This window comes from Bombyx mori, chromosome 12, assembly GCF_030269925.1.
Source record: "Bombyx mori chromosome 12, ASM3026992v2".
NCBI lineage: Eukaryota > Metazoa > Arthropoda > Insecta > Lepidoptera > Bombycidae > Bombyx > Bombyx mori.
Window position 1 is genome coordinate 590,701 of NC_085118.1, and position 20,346 is coordinate 611,046.

The following is a 20,346-nucleotide window of genomic DNA, read 5'->3' on the forward strand; positions in this document are numbered from 1 at the left end:
ACTGGGCTCAGTGTGGGAGAGGCTTATGTCCAGCAGTGAGCTGATCATGATGATGCGTTGAACTAGTGGGAACACCATAATCACACAAGCAGTACACAGATTTTATAAATATTAAGAGATATCTGTAAATGGGTGGTAAATGGTAATGTTTGCGTTGATGTTATTTCTGTTATATAATTACTATATTTAATTACCAATTTATGAACTATAAAGTTTGGTAAACGAGCTCCCAGCCTACCTAGCGTTAAGTGAAATTTATCTATGGAATCTATAGACATTACAATGTCAACGCTTCCATCTAACTTGAGACAAGGTCTAAATTTCAAATGTATAATATAGTGGTTAAAAGACTGTCCCGCCCTCCAAACCGCAACCCGTGACCCATGACGCGGCAGGAATAATACCATAGTAATAATACTTTCAGAGGTAAGTTCATGAACCTCTAATTTAGAAGCCATGAGCTATGCTCATCCACGCCAATAAAAAACACATGTAGCCCAATTTTTTTTATTTTTTTCCCCTACCTATGCTTATAGCCTTGTGAGGCTATTTCAAACTGGAGTGTTGCTAACACTGGCCCTAGCTAGGGCAGTACTTCGCAGAATCTACCACCGGATCGGAAACATGACCCACTGAGAAGATCCGGCGAGAAACTCAGTGGGCTGTATGTGTGTGGGTTAATTCGCTCGTCGAGCCCTTCGTCGCAAGCGACGGATTCGAATACTCGTAATAATGATTGTATACTTGATAAAAAGTGCAAAAGTGTAGGAAATTGTAACAAAATCTTAATCATAACAATTTTTAAAACAGTTTACCGCTATTTTACTGTGAAAATATTTCAATGAATTTCACCTCATAGTCAGTTTTACATAAATCGTGTTTCATTTAATTCGCTCCATTCCAATTTTTGGTGAAGATTTAACTGAAAGTCTTGATACCATCGCTTTTCGTGTTTAAAAAAATGAAACTACAACTATGCTACGTCAAAGTCAAAATGGCGAAAATAAAATATATTTTCCTTTCAGAAAAAAACACAAGCGAAGACGTGTGAGCTTTTGTGTCACTTATAAAATATGCTTGTAATATAAATTTAAATTGTTAATATGAAAGCAAAGTGATTAAAAATATCCGAAACGTGCGTATATGGCAGTACTTGGAAAGCAAAAAAAAAATGTTGATGTTTGTTATAAATTTATGTTTTATATAAGTAACTTTCGCAAGAAGTCGCGATGTTGACTACCGTGATAATGTTATTCTTGGCAAAAACGTCGCTAGCTTACGAAATGCGATGCAGCGATCAAAAAAATGAAAGTGTTAGTTTTATGCCGTCGAACGACGGTGTCATGGGTCGGTACGTAGTGGAGGTATGCATGAAGTCCATTCCAAATCCTAAGGAATGGGCTCTCGATCTCATGGTCGAAGAGCGCGCTCGCACGTACTCAAAGACCCTTTATGCTAGGAAACCTGGAGAAACGCATTCAATGTTCAAAGCCTACTATACAGATGAAAATTTCAAAGAATTGAATTGTACACACGTAAGTACTGCCTTAGCCTCGATATTTTCAATTATTTACGAGGGATTTTTAGACATGCTCACACATATAAGTTCATCTTGACTTATTACTGTTAATGATAAATTATAACAGTGGTAAATGTTTTACAAAAATTTTAGTTGTTGCTATTAAAATTGTCCAGCTTCCTAAGGTAATGAGGTTTAGATTCTTCTCGTGTCTGAGGTAGACAACAGCAAACATGTCTCTTGTCTGTTTATAAGTTACTTATAGATAATAATTATCTATTTCGAGTTGACTACCATTAAGTGGTCTTGTTTTTTTATATTTAATAATGGTATTATACCAAAACAAATACTTCAAGTAAAAATCACTTACAATTTGAAGTAATCAGGGCCTAAAGGATAAAATATGTATTGAGTGATGTAAATGAAACAAAGCCAAGGATTGACATTAACATTTTTAAAGTGATAGTATTCGGTCAAGAGACCTAGGCTAGCTTTTATTGAGACATGCTATCTTTTATCCTAAAAAAAACATCATACCTTTAAGAAATTGTTTCATTATCTTTAGAAAAATGTGTCAATTAACACATTTTGTTGGCCAAGCAAGCAAAGCCACAGTTAATATTTCAGTAATAATTATCAAACCTAGAATTTTTTAAATATACTTCAAAAATCAAATCAACAAATTTATTAGCCGTACAGGTAAATTTATTAGCCATCACGATAGGAACCACTACAGCTGACCCTACTTATTTCTACCATCAATTAGTGAATTTCACCTAAAACTAAATGCATGATGATAATAACCTAATGGTACCCATGATATGATGTCTATGGGTTCTGGTAACTTTTTAGCACAAAGTGGGCTGAGTTATCTACTTATCTATGTGAACAAAAAAGTAACAATGTTGCTATTATAACTGTAATATAATATTAATTTGGTTGTCGACGTTGCCCAAAATACATCATCACGGACCATCCTGATCCACTAACGGTGCTTATAGGTACCCCAAGTACTGGTCATCATTCTCGTCGAACCCATCGCTTGCGACGAAGGGCTCGGTGAGTAAATTAACCCACAGACGCTGCCCACTGAGTTTTTATCTGGATCGTGTCAGTGGGTCGCATTTCCAATCTGATGGTAGATTCTGCAAAGCATGACTCTTGCTAGGGTTCGTGTTAGCAACATTGTCAGGTTTGAGCCCCATGAGCTCACCTAGTAGCCCGGCAACACTGACATGGTCTCTCAAGACCACCAGCTTAGGTAGGAAAAGAAAAACTTTGGTTGCAGGTGTGCTTGACCCTTAACTTTGAGATGATATTTAGCAGCTGTTACTTATTGGTGTCTGTTTTAACTGGAGATTATACTGGCACACCATATCTTACATATCACAACATTACAAATAACTACACAAGAAATAACTTTAGTGGAGAGCCCATAGTCAGCTACTATGGGCATGAGTAAGTATTTTGCAGTTAGCATTTTTTCCCTGCATTATTGTAAAAGCCTTGAGAAGTGTGATTTCATTGAAAAATTGATATTCATTACCCTGAATTAAAAAGTTTTTGTATTTACAAATAATATAAAGAATAATTGAGTATAGGTATCAGGGCAACATCTATCACTATGCCTGAGAGCAGTACATAAGGTAAATTTAGCTCTGCATATAGCTCCTAAACAACTGTCTTGTTTTTCAACTTCTTATCACGATTGTTAATCTGTGTTAATAACAAAACAGTTTAGATTGGGACTTTTTGTCACAAAGGGTCAGTAACATTTATACTGCAATATGGATACTGGTAGTCATATTATAATACTAAATTGGCCTAATGTACTCTATATCAATTGCAATAAAAATATAAATTTTTAATTACAGAAAATTTGCAAGCATCGATTTCTATACAGCAGCTCCACCAGATCTTTACGACATATTCCTCTGTCCGAAATCAAATTTGCATGCGGTAAGATATTACAATATTTCTCAGTTTTTATCAAAAAGTTCATAAGAGTATAAAAAAAAAATATTTCCAAGCCTAATGCACTCTTCATGAAAATAGATAAATTCTTAGGGATTGGCTGGTATACTGATGATCCATCAGAGGAATAACACTACTGGGTGGTTTATAACAATGGTGAAGTAGAAGATGATCAACCAAATATTGTGATTGTAAGAAAATCCCAGTGTTTCAAATTTTTTTTGTAGTTAAGCTGTAGCTGGCCACAAATTATGATTGCAACTTCTCGTTTTTGGGTCCAGAGTTGATGATTTTGAGTCCAAAAAGTTGACCTTATGTGACCATAGCCGATCATAGCTACTGGATGATTCAGTCGACTCTCAAGCTTAAATAAATATTGATTATTTTTTTGTAGTGCTAACTAGAATTGCAGTAGAATACACTTTATTGTAACTTTTAACTGATTGTGATCCTTTTAAATGTTTATTGGACCTGTGTTAGTGCTAGTATTTAATTTAGTTAGTATATTAGTAGTTAGTTAGTATATTAGTGCCTACTAGAATGTATAGACATCCAAAATAGTAGTTTTTTTTCAATTTAGTGTGAACATAAAATTTTAGTTAAATAACTTCTTACATTTGCTTAAGAAACTGTTTGTTTACGCCCATTACTTATTTAAAAAAATATTAAATGTTTATTATTATGTATTATGTTTAAGATTATCAATATAAGTGAAAATCTTGAATTCGCTTTTTACTCCTATTATTTTTAATTAAAAGTTTTGTTGTGTGGTGATGAGGTTTTCTAATATTGTTTTGTTAAATATCAGCCATTCTTTTTTTCCAACAGAACTGCTTGAATATGATGAACAATTGCACCATAACTTTCTCCCCGGCGAAGGTCCACTGTTCTCTCAGTGAGGCTGGTTGCCACATCTTGGAACTGAGCGTGAATGAGGCACCTTGGAAACATGGGATGTTCAAGAACCAATCCAACACTATCTATGAGTTTTGTAAGTTTATAGCTGTAAGGTATAATTAGTAACTTCGCATTTCTTCATGCTATTTGTCATCGCCAGATATTCATCCACAATAATAAGACCAGCGGTGGGTTTCGTTTTGTTTCCCGCGGGTGCCATGACTCACAATGATAAAAATAATGAAACGTCAAAATACAATGAACCATGACGGGTCCCTGACATTGCTGCTGTCAATTGGCGGCAGCGATCACGTTGCATCAGGTGAGCCACAAGCTGGAGTGGCACAGTGTGATGATGCGTGCAGGCTGGCGGCCGGGCTCGGCGCCCACGGTGAGCGGCTGGGGAGGCGGCGCGGCGTGGCTGGCGGGCGCCGTGCTGGCGGCCGCGGCGCTGCTGCTGCTGGGCTGCCGGCTCCGCGCCTCGGCCCACTTCCGGAAGCGCGTGCTCTACTACTGGACCAGGAGGTGATATTGTAGTTGCGCTCGCACTCTAATTGACTTCACCAAATCTTATCAATATTTTTGAGTGAAATACAAGGGTTTCAAAACAATAAAGGCCCTCTTTAGACTAAAATTAAACTGTGATATAGTTGGTATACGGCACGGCAATGTTTGTAATTACTAGTATTTAACCACATGTGCTATGCCAGCTGAATTGTCACCATCGAGCACGTCAAATCCAAAAACAATCCGTTAACCCTATACAAACAGTCGACATTGTGTATGAGACGATCAGGGCCGCGCGTCACGTTGCAGGAGCGAGACGGCGGCCCCGCCCCCGCCCCCGCCCCGCGGCGCCCCCGTGCTGCTGCTGTACGCGCGCGAGGGCGCCGCCGGACAGCGCGTCGTCAACTCGCTGCGGGACCTGCTGCAGGCGACTTGCGGGGTCAAGGTAAGGCTGGGCCGTGACGAAGGGACGAGCGCGGGCGCACAGTGGGTCGATTCTATGATTTTAGTGACTTAGGGACCAACTTTGTTTTTTTATAATTTTTTTTATGTAGATAGATAGAGCTCGTTAATCTCAATAATAATTCTTTTGGGCAAAAATTACAAAAACTTTATAGTTTGGTCAGAAAAATGTGTTTTGTGATTTTTTTGTATGGAGCGGGTCACATTAAATTAAATTCCTGCTAAGTACCGCGAGGTCCTGCTTTGAAACTTTATTTTCCTTATACCTTGTCTAGTCTACTATCATTTGATGCTATGAACATGTGCATAAAGTTGCAACTCTGCCAAATAAATGGATCGAAAAAAATTTATAAATACATAGAATAAAAACCTTTATATTTTTTTTCGTAAGTGCTTTTAAGTTAAATTTGATATGGATTAGTAAGTAAAAGCACGTAATGATACCCATAATTACATAATACCTAACAGCAATACATTTAGTAGGTCTCTAATTATGCAATCTCTCTAAATATTATATATTTTGTTTCACCTTTAGATCTTTGGGTCAGAAGACGAAAGAAGATTGTGTAAAATATCCTCATTAGTCGACGTTCTACTTCTCATTCTTGAATAACATCTCTCTGTATATTTCCGAAAATCTTTATTGCGAGCTTCCGCTGCCTCTTCCGAGAGTTTACCTATATGAATGGCACCAAAGTTCTTCATTATTATATATCACTGCCATGTGCCAACAATTTATGGATACTGGAAGGCATATATAATACCAGGGATATACATTAACATACAATTCTGCAGTATATCTAAAAAATTCCGAAAAATTGGAAACGCGCTCTCCAGATGCAACAGAGTGAAGAATCACGTGAAGCCTCTCTATTAAATCTTTACGTATTCCTGTTATGCGGGCTGTTTCTTCTGCATCCCTGAAAAATCTTCTGGCAGTATTGCCATCATTGGTTGTTCCTACTCCTTGCTTGACAACATCTATAAGTAAACCGCATTCCTTTTTAAACGCTTGCTGTATAGCGCTCTTTCTGATTGATATTTTTTCTTTGACATCCCCCCTTGCAACCCCATTTCTTGAAGTCCAAACGATAAGACGCAAACAAAAAAGTGTCATATAAAAAATAATCTCACAGGAAACTACATACGATGAAAAAATTGTGAAGTAATAAAATTATATTTACCGATATGAAGTAAGCACTCCATGCATCTTATCCAGGCATGTAAAGATGGCATTCCATACTGGAATATTTCTTCATTATTTTCTCTTTGATAAGCAAGTCACTCCAAAAAACTCTGACGGTTTTGCTTTGCAAATATCACAGACAGCAGAAAATGTTTCTGAAAAATATGAGGTTATTTTGCCGTCTATCATCATCATGTGCAATTGATGCTTAACTTCAACTTGTTTGATTTTTGATGGCTGAAGTCTTTCTATTTCTTCTGTTATGCTAGCTTTTATAATTGTCACTGTTGACTGCGTTTCTTTTGTAAATTTAAACATTATTGGACGGCAATAAAAAGTTGATGAGGTCGTTTTCCCAAACAATTGTTCCATCAAATTTCTGAAGCCTTATAGGAACTAGACTGACCATGAAAATAGATGAATCATCAAACTCTGTTTCAGTTTTTTGTTTATAATTACTTTGACCTGGGGCTCTATCAAAGCCTATTTGCTTATAAGCAGTAGCTTTCTTGCAAAGTCCAAATCCGAAGTAATCACATCTAAAAGCCTATATAGCGCCAAGTTTAGTAATGCTTGCATTTTAATAGCAGCTCCTTCTTCAGTAATAATTACCTCGTCTTTCCCTGGATAACATTTGGTCTTTTCTTGCTTAATTTTATATTAAGAAGGGTATAAATCAGACCCATTTTCACTTGCTGCTTCTCTTAGGTTTATATACTGCCACTTAATTTAAGTGAAACTAATATTGCCTTATCGGGAGAATATGTACTACTTTTCACTTTACTTGTAATTAAATACTCATTAACTTTTTCTAGATCTTCGGGGTGATTTGACAAGTGGTTCATTATTTCTCCTACATCTTCATTTCTAGTGTTTCTCAAACTAGCAATTGTAGTAGCTTTCATTTCATCCGGGGATAACGAAAGCGATTGGTAAATTTGTTCAATGCGTCTTCGTTTTTGCCTGGATCCCAATTCTTCAAAAGGTTTTCGAGGTGCAAAAATAGATGTCGAGGCTTCTGTAGTACATTTGAGGGTGGTACATTTTCAACATCTTCAGTATTAGAAATCTCGAGCCTTTCATGTGCAGTGTTGATAGCTTCAGGTATCATTCCTTCGGGCCAGTTTATTGCACATTCTAACCAATCACATTTTTTTCTTATAAACTGTGCTAACATGCGACTACTTCGTTTCCATATTGCACTTATATTTGAACAAAATTGCGTACTGAATTTTTGGAGCTCAACATTTTTCTCTTCGGTCACGTTTATTTGATTTTGTAGGAATTGAAAGAGTTTTTTACTATCAGACAGCGACTGTAGTTGCTCTCTTAAAATCATAAATAATCCTAAATTGTTAACAAAATTATCAATTATAACGGAAACAGCAAGATCACAACGACAATCACGAGATATTAGTAGTAGTACGAATAAACGAACACTAGTTAGTATATAATAAACATGGTCACTTTATACTTCCAGAGACAAACAAATGTTTACTATATTTTCTACTACCCAGTAATGGCTACTTAACTAATTATCCTCATTAAATAATGTCAACTATCTTAATAATTAGAGAGATTGCTTAATTAGAGACCTACTAAATGTATTGTTGTTAGGTATTATGTAATTATGGGTATCATTACGTGCTTTTACTTACTAATCCATATCAAATTTAACTTAAAAGCATTTACGAAAAAAAATATAAAGGTTTTTATTCTATGTATTTATTAATTTTTTTCGATCCATTTATTTGGCAGAGTTGCAACTTTATGCACATGTTCATAGCATCAAATGATAGTAGACTAGACAAGGTATAAGGAAAATATAGTTTCAAAGCGGGACCTCGCGGTACTTAGCAGGAATTTAATTTAATGTGACCCGCTCCATACAAAAAAAAACACAAAACACATTTTTCTGACCAAACTATAAAGTTTTTGTAATTTTTGCCCAAAAGAATTATTATTGAGATTAACGAGCTCTATCTATCTACATAAAAAAAAATATAAAAAAACAAAGTTGGTCCCTAAGTCACTAAAATCACAGTATCGACCCACTGTGAGGCGGCTGCGGTCCGCGCTCACGTCGTCGCCGGACGCGTGTGTCGCAGGTGCAGGACGTGTACAGCGCGGAGTGGCAGCGCGCGTGCGGCGCCGACCCCGCCGGAGCCCTGCGCGCCGCCCTGGAGCCGCGGGGCTGCGCGCGGCTGGTGCTGCTGCAGACGCCGGCGCTGGGCGCGCTGCACGCCGCCCCCGCCGCGCCGGACGCCGGGCCGCTGCTGGGCGAGCGCGTGCTGTACCGCGCGCCGCACTTCGCCGACACGCTGCTGCCCTACGCGCTGCGCCTGCTGGTGGGCACGGCGCACCTGCGCGCGCCCTACCGCCGCCTCTACCTGGCCACGCTCACCGACCTGGACACGGACGTGTTCCCGCAGCTCGTCCCCTACGTGCGCTACCGCCTGCCCGACGCGCTGCCCGCCCTGCTGCGCGACCTGGGCGCGGGCCCGGAGCCGGCTGCGGGGGACGCGCACGACCAGCTGGCGGCCGCCATCCAGGAGTTCGTGGTCCACGTGAGGAACAACCCCGACTACCTCACGGAGGAGCTCGTGCTGGTGTCGTGACCCGCGCCGCGCTCCCCAGGGCTCGTGTCCGCGAAGCTTTGGCCGGTGTTGTGCGCGTGAACTTAACTTAAAGGCATATTACTGTTATAAAATCAAGTAAGTACAAATAAGTTTTTGGTTTGATTTGTGTAAACTTAAAAAATAGGATCTCATGTATTTACAATTTAAACAAATATTTATAGAAAGAGCCGCGCGACACGTCACGTGCGCGCTGTACAGTGAGTGCCAAAGTTACAGTCTGCATCCGGGTGGGAGGCAATAATATTCACTTGGCATTTCTATTTTGTTACGAAGTTTATACACTTTTAGATAAGTAATGGCCAAATGGGGTGATTCGGGACAAATTCCAACTTGATGAACAATTCTAAGATAGTTCTTGATGTTTAAAATGCTATATCAGGATCAAAATGATTGAGTCTTGGGGCTATCTTTGTTATCCAATTTAAAGCTATGCAATTAGCATTCCAGTTTAAGCCAAAAAAGCAAAAATAGGTGCTATCCCTATTTACCCAGAAATTGCTGTTATAGGGGACAAAATTACTGTTAATAGTGAAATTTGCTAAGGCTGGCACTCCTTGGTTTTAATTAATTTATTTATTTAGTTGCACCAACAAAGTGATCATCAATAAAAAACATTGAAAAACTGACAAATGACAAAAGTACATGGCAGATGGCATGAATTATAGGTGCAATCGACAGTGCATTGACAACAAAAATAAAAATATATAACTAAAACTTGATTACATTTAATTACTTATGATTAATTTATATTTACTTGGGAAATTACCCGTGACAGATTTTTCTTGTAAGTTGTGAGACAATTAGAAAAAAACATCTATTTCATCACTTAAAATTAGTTCAACGCAATCGGACAACTCCGAATGAAAATTGACGGAGACCGCGCTATCGTGGAGATTATTGTAGTCCCAAAGGATTCTGTTTAAGGGAGAGTAAGCACCTAAATTCGAACGAGCGAGCTTTCTTGTAAGCGGTTTATATTTTTTTGTTCTTAGTAAGTACTTAGGGGCTGATATTTTTATCTGGGTTAAGAGATTAGGTTTGTCCGTTATTCCATGAATTAATCAGGTGGATACCCCCACTCTGAACAAATATTAATATATTTTATTATGTATTACTAACACATTTTTGTCCACCTTGAGGTTTCATCGTTCTTGTTACATGTCTGTGCAAAACCGACTTACTTATGGTAAATTGCTTAGGTATTTCAACTAAAGACTTATTCCTAATTTCATAGGCTTCTATTACTGTTTTTAATATTAAGGGATCATATCTCTTATAAGGATTTGCACTCTTTGATACGTACACGCGAGACACATCTAAAATAGAAAACAACATGTAACTGATAATATAAATATTTGCCAAACAATAAAATAACACTGCATTGATAATTTTGAATAAAAGTTCTAGACAAAAACATCATGAATAAACCAGATTCTTACCAACAAATTTAAAAAATATTGTTATAACTACATAGACAACCCTACAAACCTGTACCTATTTATACTTAGTTTGTTTCCATTTTACTTATTCTCACCCCTTTTTCGTTGTTATTTGTACCTGAGACGTCCCCAATATCCCCAAAAACAACAGATTTTTACATGTATTTTTATTTTATCAAAAACATTAAAACAACTGAGATTTACCTTTAATATATATGATGGTTCAAACACTAAATAACGTTTATAAATCACAGTCCTCTTCTATTATTATTAGATAAATAAAAGAAATCAAAGTTTCTTAGACTAAAATAATTACCACCGCAAGAAGTTAATTTGAAACGCGATTTTTTATAAGTTAGCAGCAATTATCATGCATATTCAGAGTTGTTTTGTGAACTTTCAACATTCTACTATTACACTACAAAAAATAGAAGATTTTGAAACGATTAAAAAACTAATATTAAGCGTCGAAAGATTTTCCTGGTTTTTTCCCCATTCCTCAATCCCTAACCGCCCCTTTTTACGGTACTGTTTGTTAAATTCAGTCATTTTAATAGGTAACATTTGCCGTCTGTCAGCTTTATCTTCATAGTGAAGTGACCTGCTTAAAAACATCGATCAAAGTGAATGAATCGATACGAACTTGAAACATATGTGAATTTTAAAAATCATCAGGCGAATCCCTGTCCCATTATTATTTTTTCTGTCGTAAATTTAAAGAGCAAAATAAGACAAGTACGTAATTCAACAAAAATGCTGCATTTATTCAGTTGAACTATCAGAACTGTTATTAATATTGTTATATTCATCGCTGCTGTCAGCATTGAGATATTATTAATTCATTTGTCCAGTCTTCTGCAGTGACTTCTGCACACTGCTTATAAAAGTCGTCGTGGCCTAAAGGATAAAACGTCCGGTGCACTCGTATATAGCGATGCAACGGTGTTCGAATCCCGCAGGCGGGTACCAATTTTTCTAATGAAATACGTACTTAACAATTGTTCACGATTGACTTCCACGGTGAAGGAATAACATCGTGTAATAAAAATCAAACCCGCAAAATTATAATTTGCGTAATTACTGGTGGTAGGACCTCTTGTGAGTCCGCACGGGTAGGTACCACCGCCCCGCCTATGTCTGCTGTGAAGCAGTAATGCGTTTCGGTTTAAAAGGTGGGGCAGCCGTTGTAACTATACTGAGACCTTAGAACTTATATCTCAAGGTGTGTGGCGCATTTACGTTGTAGGTGTCTATGGGTTCCAGTAACCACTTAACACCAGGTGGGCTGTGAGATCGTCCACACATCTAGGCAATAAAAAAAAAACATCAGATTCATCATTTTGGCAGTACTGAAGGGTGGTTCAGTATTGTTTATATTCCAATTTATAGCCAGGTAAACATAGTCAGTAAAATCAGTCCAATAAAAAAGTCGGGTCAGAAGAAAATAGCAGAGAGCACACCAAAAACAGTCACTTCGCACAACGACAGAAGGCTGCGTCATGCAATGGCGTCATCGATAGGCACTGGTGTTGCCAACAACATCCCACCTACATTGTACCTAACATCAATTATTTTTCTATTTGTTTTTTGTATTTATATAGTTAGTTAAAAGAATAATAAATATAATTGTGTTTTATTATAATCACAACGTGGTTATTGATCACAAGTAATCATTGCATTCGATTTTACTTATCAGCTTTCGATTTTTAGAGTAACATCCCTAGTGTTTAAAAAGAAAAAGTGTTAACTGACGAAACATTGTAACAACGTTCAGTTCTTTAGATCAGAAATTGTTTATTATTGTTAGAATGGTTTATTAGTGAAAGCAAATCGTAAAATTACTCGTATCGATCATTATTACAATAAATATGTAATCATAATTGAAAAAAGTGTGCAGTTGTAACAAAACGAAAAAATATATTATTTTGCCCGCCGTTACAAGGCTACGTTGTTGAATTTTGATGAATTGTCAAATGTTACCTATTAAAATGACCTATGTGTAGAGATTGTAATTTTTACATATTTTTAGGTATAATTGTATATTTATAGGTATAATTGTATTTTTATAAATAAATATTGTTGTATAGTTATAAGGTGCATTTTTGTAACGACCTAAGAATGTAAAAAAAAATTAAAGATATGTAAAGTCAAGTTATTAAGTCGTGGATTGTATTTACTGTAGTAAATTAATATAAAGCTTTTAAAACAAGTCCACACACAAAGCTGGTAAGTTTCGTCCGGGCGCCCGCAACGACACTCGCCGATATAAGTTCGAATAAAAGCAGTTGAAGTCGTCGCAGGCTGTGGGGCGAAGCGCCCGACGCGCTCGGACCGGACGCGGCGCCCGGGGCTCGAATCCCGCCGGTGGGGACCGATTTTACTGATGAATATCCATACTTGATACTAACGATTGACTCCCACGGTGAAGGAATAACATTGTGTAGTAAAAATCAAACCCGCAAAATTATAGTTTTCGTAATTACTGGTGGTAGGACGTGTTGTGAGTCCGCGCGGGTAGGTACCACCGTTCTGTCTATTTTTGCCGTGAAGCAATAATAATACGTTTCGGTTTGAAGGGTGGGGCAGCCGTTGTAACTATACTGAAACCTTAGAACTTATATCTTGGGTGGCGCAATTACGTTGTAGATGTCTATGAGCTCCGGTGACCACTAAATCCCAGGTGGGCCATGAGCCCGTCCACACATCTAAATAATAAAAATAAAAAACAAATCTGAGGTACACATGTTTGTCTAAGTGTACACGCCTGTGCTTCCGAGTGAGCTCTCTGTTCGATGTTGTCCAATAAAATTAAACAATCAAATATGACTTTTATTTATTAATTATTAAGAGAATACAAATGATTTGTAAAACACTTCATTTATTTGGAATAATAAACTCGCGCTCTAAGCAACGCATTATAAATTACAAAAATAGTGCAGTGAACATTAATGTTATGTTACCAGACTACCTTATTTGTATCTTCGAAAATAAACTAAACGTCCATGTAAAATGTAACAGCATGTGAAAAGTGATACAATATAACTGTTATACTATCTGCGTGATGCGATGGTCAGAAGTGTTTACGGCGCTCCTCATGTTATCCGGCTACCGAACCATAAATACGCAATATAAATCATATAGTGTAGAGACACCTCGGAACCTTGCTCTCGCGAGGATGGTAACCGTCCAGGCTGTTCACACACACTCGAGTACTAGGTGGCGACGGTCACGTCCCGGTATATATCGGAGTGTCTAGTATATCAGAGAAAGTGTGAAAGTAGCCCCGGTAATTAACAAATTAAAAAGCGGACGGTTAGCGTGGTATGGATATGTGATGCGTAGAAAGAAGATGCGTGTGACTAGGTGTGTGGAAATGGTAGTGTAAGGTAAAGGGAGAAGAGGTCGTCCGAAGATGACATGGATGGAGTGTGTGAATGACGATATGAGAGAAAGAGGAGTGAGCGTTGAGATGCCGGCTGATAGAATATAATGAAATAGAAAAATTCGCTATGCTGACCTAGTGGGATAAGGTGGAGAAAAAGAAGAAGAAGAGATGTCCTGATGTAGTGTACTATCTATTGATGATCCATTAGGTGATAACGAATACGGACTGACGACAGTACGTACTATCCGGAGCTCGAAGGAGCCAAACTTGTTTACACGTAAGCTCGGGCGTTTTCTTAGTAAAATCCTCATTCAATTCGTTGAATACAATTTTTACTTTTATTTGTTCAGTTACTTTAGAAGTCGATCATGGTTTATTCAAAAATACAGATTCCTGTTAGAAACCTTGAAACTGTAAAAACCAAAAAAATCTTGCAAGAATATACATAGATTTAGACAGACAAAAACCCTTTTTTTGAAATGCGCGCCTTTTATTAATGTCAGACATCATGAGATAGCTGTAGTTTGCACTCTTCGCACGTGGAAGGTAATAACAGACATGGCGTCGCGCGTTTCATTATGGCAACCAGTGTAAGACTTGGTTAGTACTATTATAGATTATTTATTTACTTTTTGTAAATATTATTAAGCGTGTTTTAAATTATCAAAATATATTTACGATGTATGATGCATGATCGTGTAAATTAAGAGAAAATCTAGAAGCAAGTAAATCATCTTTAATAAACTGTCAGTTTTTTTTCTCTCGACCTAATCGTTGGTAGCCTAAGGGACTGTTGTAGCTACGCCCGGACGGGTAGGCAAGCTCACGGGCTCAACCTGAGAGAGAGTGCCAACACTGGCCCTAGCAAGATCAATATGCTGAATCTACCACGGAATGGGAATCGCGACCTCCGAAAACGGTGACTGTGTTTCAGTTTCGCAATTAAATCGTATCTTACATAGATAGCGGTTAACTTGAACCATTTGAACAGCTTTCCACGACTACAATACAAATATAAAAACTAATTTGCTGCCGATGCCATTAAGTTACATAATATCGTACACATAAATTCATTACAGGTTTAAGTGCTTTCCACTCAGTAAAACTTTTCGTATAAGTTCTATTTATTGAGAGATTCAATTGATAATTAAGCATTTTTTATACGCAGGGTAGTGCTTCGAGCAAATTCATTGCAAATTTATGAACAAAAATTTCTGTGCTATATAACCAGCATATAATAATTTCCAAAGGCATGCACAAAACGTTGAACCGTCGACAGAAAATGTTGAGCCGGTGCTATCCATACTAATGCAACATGCGCAACTTTTTATCAGCAATGTTATTATCAGCCCACTATTATATAACGTGAACCATTGTCGATATCGCTGTCTCTGTTTCACGCGAAGACAAGTGAACCAAAACTTGGTTGATGAGTGAGCGTGCGGGAAAGAGAGGTAGAGTGTTGCATTAAATTTCGATCTAATTCTACAATGTTTTGTCCAATCGCAGCCGATCTCTGAGTTTTCCGGTCCTTTGTCATCAATGGGTCTTTGGGCGAGTCCATTTCGAGTGCTATTTTAATTCGTTTTTACACAAATGTACTTACATATAAGTCAACATTGAAATCTAAATTGAATATCTACGAATTCCTCTACCTCCAACGTGTGATTTTAGTATCGTGAAAGCTGTATTTAGAGTTGTAGTTGTTACGGCCTTTCGATACCGGCGACCGAGTACCACTTCAGCTGACTGCGTCGTACGCAAGGCTACTCCAGCCAAACTAGTAGTAAGCCGGCGTTAGAGCGAGGCGGACGGACGGCCGCTCGTCAACTTGTATGCGGATGTGTTACTGAAGGTTTAAAATGGTCTTGGAACGTTTCCCATAGGTGCGAGAGTGTCAATAACGAACCGTCTGATCTTATTCAATAATACTCGATATCTGTGCCGTGCAAACGCGACCGTGGGCCGCGCGAGTGAATGTCGGTGGACGATCCCGAGAGCCGAGGCTCAATAATGCTCAAATTCCTGACCCACAAGCTTCGTACGCATTCATTGAATGAGGAGAACGTATCCGAGAAGGTGGGTGTTGCCTCCGTGGCCGACGTCGCGATGTGAAGGTCACACGGCCACCAGAAAATGGCCGCCTCGCGCGAGAACAAAGGAGCGGAACGATTGCCGGCGAACAACCGGCAACGTTCGCTCTCCGCACTCTCATGATCTTCGTTGCCTTGTCGCTTGTGAACAGAGAAACCACTCGCTAAGGCTCATAACTCTTTCACCGTGATGACCGACTGGGCCGATTGATTGTGTGTTTGAGCGGATATTTGTGTTGCAGGTGGAGGAGCACGACTCCGGCACGGAATCGGACGACGAGGCGGACCGAGCCGACTCCGGTGAGTCCTCTGCTCCTCATTCATACGTTTACTTTTTTGAACCGTTTCTGGAATATGAAGTGAGCACTTCCGAGTCGCAACTACTGCACGCACTACGCGCGCTGGCCGGCCGGCGTACCTAGCCTATATTTAACAACCGACACTACACTCTGAGGATCTCGAAATCGGCCTGCGAATACATTAGCTCAATATAGGGCTTGCACCCTGCACCAGCCCGTTGGTGTACTTCTTAACTTGCCGCTCCGATCGACAAAAGCAAAACAACGAAGTCGCTTTTATGGTAATCGTTACGTCGTGTTATTAGAATCTTATTAACACAGTGACCGACCCAGCTGACAGCTGTGCTGTGAACGATATTCGGTTATTTCGTGGATACTTAACCACGGTATTCGGTTATCGAACGGACAAGGGCTGATAGGTATGCTGTGGCCCGGCGCTGCGGTGCGTTTGTGTTGTTTGTGGGCCCTTTTCTTTGTTAGAGCAACGCTCGACCTTGAGCCGTGACCTTCAACTTATTATCGGTGTTACGTGACACTTGGCGATTGTAACGATGTATCAATAGGTAGATAGCAAAAACAGCAGTAATTACAGACTATAATTGCGAGTGCTCCGGTTACAGTAATAATTTGTAATCTTATACTTTTTATGAAGGTAATTCTCGTTTAGAAAAAAATATCGATAATTATTTTCTGAGAACCTGCTACGAACTAATTAAATAAACGTTTATCCATATTTGAGTGGGAGAAACATTATTCCTCGGAAATTGTTATAATTCCCTAACTAAAGCTAACCAACTAACGAAGTTGATACGATAAAAAATAGAGAGAAGCGTCAACCATTTTAATTAAATACTAATATGTACCATTTTCTCGAAGGAACATTTTGTAACAAGTGTGCCTACCGGTATTTTATTTGGCTTTTGCAAGACGGGCGTATTATAATTCGTACAATAAATATCATTGTTTTTGATTTGATTTCGTGATTTTTTTACGCTTATCTGTGGAATCGATTTGCGGTCGGAGTCTGTATCAATGTGATGATATTTGGTTTTTGGAGGCCGGATGCAGTTGTTCTTGTCATATTGAAGTCTTTATTGAGACGAATCACACAGTAGATAATTTAGCTTATAGGATATAGATGCTTAGAGGTTGGTGAAGGCAACTGTAGCTAGCGCGTTTCTGTTGATCAAATCGATCAAACTTGAATACCTATATAATGAGTAGCGTAAACAGTACATCATTAAACAAAATAATCGTATGAAACATGTACACAGCAGATAATGAAGTAATATTATCGCAAATCATGCAACGTGGGATGTAGGTTCATTTTATCAGTATATTTTTGATAATAAACTAATATAAATTATTATTTACTCGTATTACTACGTACGCTGACAGACGAACTGGCGGCGTTAGATCGGACGTATGCTATATACTTAGGACGTCTAGGTTCTATGTAACGGGAGCCTTAGAGATTAATGTCCGGTCAAGTTTCGGGCAGTTGACGGAGCTACTGCAGAATGTATGCGGGGTAGAGAGGGGGTGAGGGTGTGTCGGCATTTATTGCAATACGAACCAAGCACAAAGAGAAAAGCAAGCCTCGTCAACTTGTTTTTATTTTCCATGCCAGTCGAAGATCAGTCGCGCCGCCCATGGGTTCCGACTGTAATGTAATACCGGGGCGCAATCTTATCACTATCGGCTTACTGATATTGTTGCAAACATTATAATGTTATTATGACGTTCAGATTATTTTATATGAGAATGTGGCTTAGTTCGAAACAGTGTTGTGGTTGAGCCACCAGAGTTCTGAGTTCGATTCTAAGCTTCAGCTAGAGACTAATTTTATTGAAGCTAAGTTCAAACGCGTTGTTCCGGGTTTCCATGTTTTGAGTTTGGACTTAATTGTGTGATAATAATCTTATACTTTTATCATTTTATTTCGTTTATCATCTTATTTCGTTTATCTAATATAATTAGGCGAATTGCCTCTAACAATAAGATAGTTCGCGTCATTATCTGTGTTGTAACTGATAATGGACATAAACATTTATAAGCCGCAACTTAATCATTATGACAGATTTAAATCATTTGAAAGCTCGATTTATTGTATTTGTTACACGTGAATTATATTATGTAGATGCATAATGTACATAAGTATAAATAATATTTTTTGTTGGCGATAAGAGTCACGTGGCCTAATATGTGAGAAGGTGCGGGAATCCAGCTGACAGATTCTATTTTTTTATGCACACCTAACGTGATTACGAACAACCACGATCAAGGAAGAACTAATAAAAGTGTTAAATAAATTAACTATTGCCTGACTGAATATAATAAAATGAAACCCTAAAATTTGTCTGTCTTGGTACGTTGCGTACAACCGACAACCCGCAATACGTTTAGGTGGGTCTTAATGGAGTTACATTGAGATCTCGAACTCATGTCTCAAAGTGGGTGGAGGAATTAATATCGTAAAATCTATGACACCGGTAAGCAGCTAACATAAAAGAGGTGAGCCTCTACCCGTCTAGACAAAAAGAACAAAATACATAACACTTTCCTTTAACTAATTGTCGCTCAGTAGTCGAAATTCGACCATAAATTTTAACATTATTATGGTTCTATTGTCAAAGACTTATACTTCTATAATCACAGATTTCGCCAAGGCTTACACAAATAATATTAAATACAAACAATATTAATCTATTCTCAATTTGACCACAGACTATACACAATAACAAAACTTTCACAGTACCTAAATAAAGAATAAACAATATATTCGTGTGTGCCAAATGAATAGTAATGTTTTTATTTTTATTTTATTGATTTAATTAATGTATTTTTATGCATAATTAAAAAAAATTGCATTCTGCATTGCCTTCTCTACATTCTCTATAAGTGTGGGAAAAAAAGTTTGTGCTTCACGTATTATTAAATAGATTAGGCCCATTGCACATTAACCTAAAAGCAGTTGATGATCCATAATTACAATGCGAACCTGAAACACAAGTAAAGCTGCAATTCCGCGGTAATTCAACACGTAATGCACGTGTTCAGTGCACACGCATCACAGTGTGTAGTTATCGTGAGCCGTCATGCAGTCTACAACTGCACCGCACAACTACAACGAGTCGTAGTGTGCTCAGTGCGAGTTTTTTAACGTTCTCGATAGGGTAAAAGTTAACTCAAATTTGTATGGAGTCGGAACGTTTGCCTACCTTTGCCGCTAGGGGCGCTGTTCCAACTGCATACAAATTTGAGTTAACTTTTACGCTATCGAGAACGTTAAAAAATTCGTACTAAGCGCACAGTAATTGTCATCCATGAACACTGCACGATAAGTTTTCTGCGGTATGTACACTTTTTGTTAGTTTGGGGCAGTATCACAATGCTTGTACCTGCTCTACTCTACCTAGTACTGCTCGTACCTACCTAAACAAAAATCTAAAACGGAAAACTGCAAACGAAATCCAAACTTTAATGAATCTATACAAATAAATAAAATTGGAGCGTCTGTTTGTAATAATAAAATAACGACTTTTTCTAAATGTCTAAGTATGTATACCACAGTACATATACCGAAATATTTTTATTTTTAATTTTGTCAGTCTGTCTGCCTATTCCGGCTAATCTCTAGAACGGCTGGGCCCATTTTGACGAGACTCACCGATAGTTCACTTAACATCAAGGTCCTGACAGTTTATTGGCTGTGAAAACCGTTGTCCTGTGCATCTAGTACCTTAGCTTCTTGTTTCACTATGGATGCCGAACTCATTTTCCATTATCATAGACAATCTCCGGTAACTAATGTCAGAGCCGACTTATGTGTAAATTTAGGCAAATAAAACACAGCTGGCCGAAGTAGGTGCTTGTTTTTGTCCCAAAATTATCGGTGAAGTAATTTTCCACGCTCTTATCATTCTATTTAAAGAAGGTGAGCGTA

General features: G+C 38.1%; 2 protein-coding genes across 5 annotated transcripts in view; both read left to right on the forward strand.

The window, feature by feature from the left end:
• Nucleotides 1-470: 470 nt before the first annotated feature.
• Nucleotides 471-12,782, forward strand: LOC101744940 (uncharacterized). Of its 3 annotated transcripts, none has more exons than XM_038014441.2 (7): nt 471-1,535; nt 2,808-2,977; nt 3,394-3,478; nt 4,322-4,484; nt 4,696-4,915; nt 5,207-5,342; nt 8,654-12,782. In XM_038014441.2, the coding sequence occupies exons 1-7, from the start codon at nt 1,230-1,232 to the stop codon at nt 9,161-9,163; spliced, it is 1,590 nt and encodes a 529-aa protein (XP_037870369.1). In that variant the 5' UTR covers nt 471-1,229; the 3' UTR covers nt 9,164-12,782. The 3 variants fall into 3 exon arrangements, with proteins under 3 accessions (XP_037870369.1, XP_037870370.1, XP_037870371.1); XM_038014442.2 differs by having other exon boundaries at nt 964-1,535; nt 4,756-4,915; XM_038014443.2 differs by lacking the exon at nt 471-1,535 and adding an exon at nt 3,587-3,684 and having other exon boundaries at nt 2,920-2,977.
• A 667-nt stretch (nt 12,783-13,449) lies between these two features.
• The window catches only part of LOC101743642 (uncharacterized), a 66,599-nt gene continuing 59,702 nt past the window's right edge, over nt 13,450-20,346 (forward strand). For both annotated transcript variants that reach the window (XM_004926907.5, XM_021348484.3), the window contains exons 1-2: nt 13,450-16,087; nt 16,344-16,401. In XM_004926907.5, coding sequence (XP_004926964.2) covers nt 15,986-16,087; nt 16,344-16,401 — 160 coding nt within the window. In that variant the 5' untranslated portion in view covers nt 13,450-15,985. The remainder of the gene's footprint in view (nt 16,088-16,343; nt 16,402-20,346) is intronic.

Bases quoted from the DNA above. Each gene is read 5' to 3' on its own strand.
- LOC101744940 (XM_038014441.2), top strand. From the start codon at position 1,230: ATGTTGACTACCGTGATAATGTTATTCTTGGCAAAAACGTCGCTAGCT. The intron at 1,536-2,807 runs GTAAGTACTGCC...CTTTGGTTGCAG, and splicing joins AAGAATTGAATTGTACACAC to GTGTGCTTGACCCTTAACTT. The intron at 2,978-3,393 runs GTAAGTATTTTG...TTTTAATTACAG, and splicing joins GTCAGCTACTATGGGCATGA to AAAATTTGCAAGCATCGATT.